The sequence below is a fragment of the Helianthus annuus genome, chromosome 9, assembly GCF_002127325.2.
Source record: "Helianthus annuus cultivar XRQ/B chromosome 9, HanXRQr2.0-SUNRISE, whole genome shotgun sequence".
NCBI classification, from domain to species: domain Eukaryota; kingdom Viridiplantae; phylum Streptophyta; class Magnoliopsida; order Asterales; family Asteraceae; genus Helianthus; species Helianthus annuus.
This window is the reverse complement of record NC_035441.2, coordinates 107,925,052-107,931,399: the sequence shown is the minus strand read 5'-3', so window position 1 is coordinate 107,931,399 and position 6,348 is coordinate 107,925,052. Positions and strand designations below refer to the sequence as shown.

At 38.2% G+C, this 6,348-nt stretch overlaps 1 protein-coding gene across 1 annotated transcript; it reads left to right on the top strand.

Annotated features, from left to right (window-relative positions):
• LOC110876074 lies at positions 1 to 1,332 on the top strand. The gene is made up of 3 exons (XM_022124254.1): positions 1 to 647; positions 690 to 1,105; positions 1,229 to 1,332. The coding sequence occupies exons 1-3, from the start codon at positions 1 to 3 to the stop codon at positions 1,330 to 1,332; spliced, it is 1,167 nt and encodes a 388-aa protein (XP_021979946.1).
• The last annotated feature ends 5,016 nt before the right edge of the window (positions 1,333 to 6,348 follow it).

Genomic DNA, 6,348 nt, shown 5'->3' with positions numbered 1-6,348 from the left:
ATGCCTCCTAGAAGAAGTGTGAACAACCGTCGTAACGAGAATAAAGACATCCCTATTGAGACCCTCGTTGCTAACGCTGTCAATACGGCTATCGCGGGTTTGGTTCCTAACTTGTTGCAACAACTTCATCAAAATAACAACAACGGACCACAAGGGGGTAATAACAACAACGGACCCCAAGGGGGTAATAACAACAACGACCCTCAAGGTGGAAATGCTAACCCTCCTATTGCCATTCATGATTGGCTTGATCGCTTCCAAAAGTTAAAGCCAAAATCGTTTAGTACCGCTGCTACTCCCGTCGAGGCGGAAAACTGGATTGCTCATATGGAGAAAAATTTTAAAGTGTTGGGTGTGAATGACGAATTCAAAGTTAGGCTTGCTAGTTACAAGTTGGAGGATGATGCTCATAGTTGGTGGAAGACTTTGAAGAATGCTCGTGGAGGAGATAATTATGCAGCCACGCTTGCTTGGGATGAGTTTCGTGCACTGTTCTATCAGAAGTATTTCACTGACGCTGATCGTAGTGAGTATCTAAGGGAGTATGCCTCTATCATGCAGGGCAACGATGAGCCCATCATGGAATTCAAGAACCGTTTCTGTCGTTTGGTTAATTTTCTGGGCCCGGCTGCAGGAACACCAGAGCAGTAAACCAACACTTTCAAGTGGGCTATATGTGACCGGGATAGGAAGTTCATCCTAAATCTTCGTTTTAAAGACATTACTGAGATAGTTGATGCAGTTAAGAACTTGGATAATGATAAGAAACATCACCAGAAGGCGTTTGATGAAAATCGCAAACGACCACGACAAAATATTCAGGGCCAGTCTTCTGCTCATGCTGGAAACGACCAGTCTTTAGCACCACGAGACGGTAGACATCGTATTGACAGGAATTACAACAATCAGTCAAGAAATGGGGGAAATCGAAATCAGAATCATAGGCCTGCACAGAATAATCAGGCCCCCATTAGAGCCCAGCCTATGAGTCAGCAGAATCCTCAACAGAACCCACCTCTGAATCGTGACCCTCCCTGTGCCACCTGCGGGAAACCACACAAGGGTCCATGTCATCGAGCCGAAGGCCTCTGTTTCAGATGTGGAGGTGCATGACACCAAATTAAAGATTGCCCTCAGCTTAAACCTGGAGCCAATACTGGGGGAAATGCAAGGCCTGCTGGAGGACGAGTTTTTGCACTTACAACTAATGATGTAGCTAATGCCCCAGGTACTGTTTCCGGTTATGTGCATATTGGTGAACGTGAATTGTATGCTCTTTTTGATACTGGTGCTACACATTCTGTGGTTTCTCTTTTATTTGCTAATATTTGAAGTCTACGCCTACTGCCTTAGAGTATCCTCTAGTTATATCTACACCTTTGAGAGCTGCTTCTGTTATCTCCTACGTTTATAGAAATTACCCAATCCGAATTGAGTCCACCATTCGTGCAGCAGACTTGTATCCAATTCACATGAGTGATTTTGATGTTATTCTTGGTATGGACTGGCTATCGGAGCATAGCGTTTCGATTGAATGTCAGACTCGTCGTGTTCTGTTTGGAAATCCTCAGTGTCCTGAACTTATTTATCAGGGGACTCAACCTTGTAAATCCATGAAGATTATCTCTGCACTTAAGGCTCAAAAGTTTTTATCGCATGGTTGTGCTGGATTTCTTGCTTCTGTAAAAGTTACATCTTCTGAAGAGCCTAATATCTCTGATTATCCTATTGTCTGTGATTTTCCTAATGTCTTCCCTAAGGAGTTGCCTAGACTCCCACCAGATCGTGAGGTGGAGTTTACTATTGATCTTATTCCTGGTGCTGAACCGATTTCTAAGGCACCCTATTGCATGGCACCTCTAGAGCTCAAGGAGCTCAAAGAGCAGCTACAAGAGTTGTTGGAACTTGGTTTTATCAGACCCAGTGTCTCCCCTTGGGGCGCACCAGTCTTGTTTGTTAAAAAGAAGGATGGTTCTATGATACTCTGTATTAACTATCGAGAGTTAAATAAAATAACCATTCAAAATCGTTATCCGCTCCCTCGCATCGATGATTTGTTTGACCAGCTTCAGAGTGCCAAATGTTTTTCTAAGATTGATCTAAGATCGGGTTATCACCAACTGAAGATTAAGGATTCTGATGTGCTTAAGTCAGCTTTTCGTACTCGGTATGGTCATTATGAGTTTTTGGTTATGCCGCTTGGGTTAACCAATGCCCCCGCTGCCTTCATGGACCTAATGAATCGGGTCTTTCACGAGTTTCTTGATAAATTCGTTATAGTCTTCATTCACGATATATTGATTTATTCTAAGAGCAAGGAAGAGCATGAGGACCATCTTCGTATTGTACTTTAGATTTTGCGACAGAAGAAACTCTATGCAAAATTCTCGAAGTGCGAATACTGGTTAGACCAGCTAGCTTTTCTTGGTCATGTAGTTTGTCACACCCTGACTTTTGCGGAAGCGTGGTTTATTTGGTGTGACTTCTTAATACCATAGCAACAACCATAACAATGCTATATGATAAAAATACGAGATGTTCATCCATTAATATTGTTTAGAAAAATACCATAACATGCTTGTCTTGAAATATCAACCCAAAATAAGTTACAAATCATGACTTGTTTAAGACGAGTTCATAAGACTCAACAAAAGACTTTAAATAAAACGAGGTTTGGAGACATGTGACCCGTCCAGGAAGGGGTTACACCTCCCAAACCCTACAACCCTGGATGACATCTTTATTTAGTACGCAGCTTAACATGCATCACTTGCCAAATCCGATCAATTTCCTGAAATACATGTAGTTTGAAATATCAACAAAAGTTGAGCGAGTTCATGTGTATGTGAGTATGTATTAACCTTTAAAGTATGCCTTGTATGTATGAAAGTCCCTGGTATGTAGCAATAAGGAAAAAGAGATCACCAATGTGTTGCAAAGCCACTGGTATGTATGAAATGGTGCAAGAAGTACTCAAACCTAGCAAATTTGTACCGGGCTTCCGGCTGGAAGACATAGTCACCTCTATGGGCCGCCCCGGCCTCATGGGTGTGGGCTCGCTACACCCAAATAGATCTATCACTCTTGTCCTTCGGTCCCACGACGAGGATTAATGGCCTTAAGTGTTGTACCCACCACTCACATGATCTAAGTAGTAAACCCTCCTTAAGCTAACCATACCATGTATAAAAATGTCTGTAAAAGTTGTAACGTGTATTCCACCCCCGAAGTATAAAACTGAAAACAGTTAAGAGAAAAAGGGGGACATGAACTCACAGTGGTGCGTCTCCTGCTCGTAACTCAGACTCTGTCAGCAATACGACGACCTACAACGTACTAGTGCCTATTAGACGAACGGGTCGTGCCTTAGCTTAGTATGAGGGTTTTTGAGTTACGTTCTCTTGTGTTTCCCAATATTATTCCAAGTATAATTATTTGCTAAAATAATAGTTATTTTAACTTTAAATTATATTTGGCTTTGGAATAATTATTTAACCAATATTTTGTATTAATACTTCTCAAGTATTTTAATTCCGTATTTCCTTCCCAAGGATGGGGGTATTTATACATGTATTTTGTAGTTTCCGAAATAATATATTTCTAAGTCTCGCTTAAAATATAAACAACTTATTTGTCAAAAACAACGTATTCCAAAATATATATATTTTCCCAAAAATAATATATTTTCATTTCTTTTACTCCCAAAATAATATTTATAAAGGTATTTTCCGGAGTTGTAAATGTAATGGTGTTTTGATAAGTTATATTATTTTACCCTAAAATAATATAACTAGTTCACAAATCAAACAAATATTCACACAAGCGTTTTAGTATAAATTATATATTCTAAATATATATTTATCCACTTTTATTTACGAAAACCAACCTCCGACACTTTGTATTTTTGTAACAAAACCTATGGCGATGTTTACTTTCGAAAACAAAGTTAAAACATTTTTGTAAACACTTGTTAGAAAATAATTTCTAAGTGTTGGGGTTTTTAGAAAATTTTGCCATAGTTTCCTTTGTAAATGGAGGAGTCCATGCTAATAAGCATATCATTTTCTTTTCAAAAATCAATCAACAATCAATCTTTAAACAATTTTACATTACCAAGAGCAAAACTATATGTGTTTCATATTATTCATGAACTTGATATATCACAAAAACGCGTAGTAACTTGGTAAAGCGTTTAGTGGCCTTAGTTACCTTCCAAAGTGTATTCACTTCTTTAAAAATCATTTTCTTAAAAGAGTTAAGTGTTTACAACTTTGTAAACAATTTTTACAAAAAATAATCTTTTGAACTCTTCTTGTAAATAAAGTGTTCTTACACTTATTTTACCACTAAAAATGGTGTAAGTGCAAGTAAAGGTCATAATCTTTTTAAAATCGACTCTTGAACTTGGTTTGTTTAGAAAAGTCCTTTGTAAACCTCGGATCTACATGATCATCAACTTACTTTGTTTACTTATATTTCAAGAAATTTCTTTCAAGTTCATGTTTAAACTTTGAAGATGATTACTCTATGTAACACATAATCACCTCCTAATCTTGTTAAATCATGGTTTTAATCATTATTTAACAAGTCTCATGTGATGATTAACATCACCTTACCAAGAATCAACAATATATTCACAGCAACATCATACTACAACATTTCATCATGTTTTCCTTTTTATGTAAGCTTTATGTTTAATCTTTTAGTTCTTGTTCTTAGTGTTCTTGATATAAAAAACATACTACAAATTTTTAACCATAAAAAGAGAAGTAACAAGGGTTAACCAAGGAACATACAACTAGCTCAAAGGCTAGGGAAGATCTCTAGTGAAAAAGATGATGAAAATGGTGTGAGAAAGCAAGTAATGAAGCTCCTTGATGATCCACAAGCTTCAAACTTCACAAAGCACCTCCTAACACATGAATGGAGCTTGAAATGGATGGATATGGTGGTGTTAAGGTGGTGGTGGTGGCGGTTGAAATGTGAGCCGAGAGGGAGAGAGGAGAGTGTGAGGCATGGTGTGATCTTGAGAAGATATGGAATGGTATGGTGATCTTACACACCATACTTATAAAGATCTCAAACTAATATTTTGTACAAGAAATCAAGTAAGGATCAAATAAAATATTCAGATAAAATCTTGGAAGTATGGTGTTAGGAATGGTGGTGATGGCCGATTAGGCCTGGGGGGGAGGGGGTCTAGATGAAACTTATAACTAGTTGGTTAATATTTGTTCAAAACCAAGTATATGGTTACATATGTTAGTTAGTATAGAATTTAGTGGGTGTTAAGGTGTTCGGGGATCATTACTAGCCAAGAAATAATAAAACAATGTATTTGCCAAAATTTTGGTGTTCCGGGTAATGTCCGGTTGTTCGGTTAGATACTGTTCTGTTAAAGTGCTTAATTATTCCTTATAGTGTCCTTTATGTGTCTTTTGTAACACTTTTAATTCCCGGCATATAGGAAAGCATACAGGACTATTCTGCCATATTTTTGGCACATTACTAGCATGTTAAATGCTGAATTTCTGATAAATAATGCAGAATTCTGCATTATTAGTGGGTTTTAGGCACTTCCTGGCACTTTAGCTATCACCTAGTGACGCAGTTTTATGGTCCTCACTTCCCTACACTCCATACTAGTGTAGTACCCTGTCTCTGGCCCATATTGGGTCTCAAAACACTGTCTGTCTATTTACTGGCACTGTCAGTATATTTCTGAGTTATCCGCTAACTGTGCTTTGTGCATCAAGTTTGTCACTAAAGTTTGTATGTAATGAATGGAGTGACAGTATGAAATGTGATGCATATGTATGTATGATACAGAAATCAGAAAGCAGTTTACTACATCAGTAGTAATCAAGCACAATCATTAAGCACGTAATTAAAATTGATTAATTGTACGGATACCTGGTTTAGTGAGAGTTGTCACATTCTCCCCCCGTTAAGAAAATTTCGTCCCGAAATTTTAGTTCTGCTACTAGATGCTGGGGTCTTGGGGAATAAATGTGGGTATTTTTACTTCATACGATCCTCACGCTCCCACGTGAATTCTGGGGCATGTCGTGCATTCCATCGAACCTTGACGAGCTTCACACTACTCCGGCGTGTTTTGTTAACCTTCCAATCCGTAACCTCAACGGGTTCTTCAGTAAAGTGGAGTGTGTCGTCGATATGAACTTCATCGGCAGGAATGACCACTATCTCTTGAGTTGGACTCTTTTTCAGATTTGATACATGAAATATATCATGCACGCCATTAAGTTCAGTAGGTAAATCCAACTTGTATGCAACCAAACCAATCTTTTTCAGAATTTTAAATGGACCTATGTATCTAGGATTCAA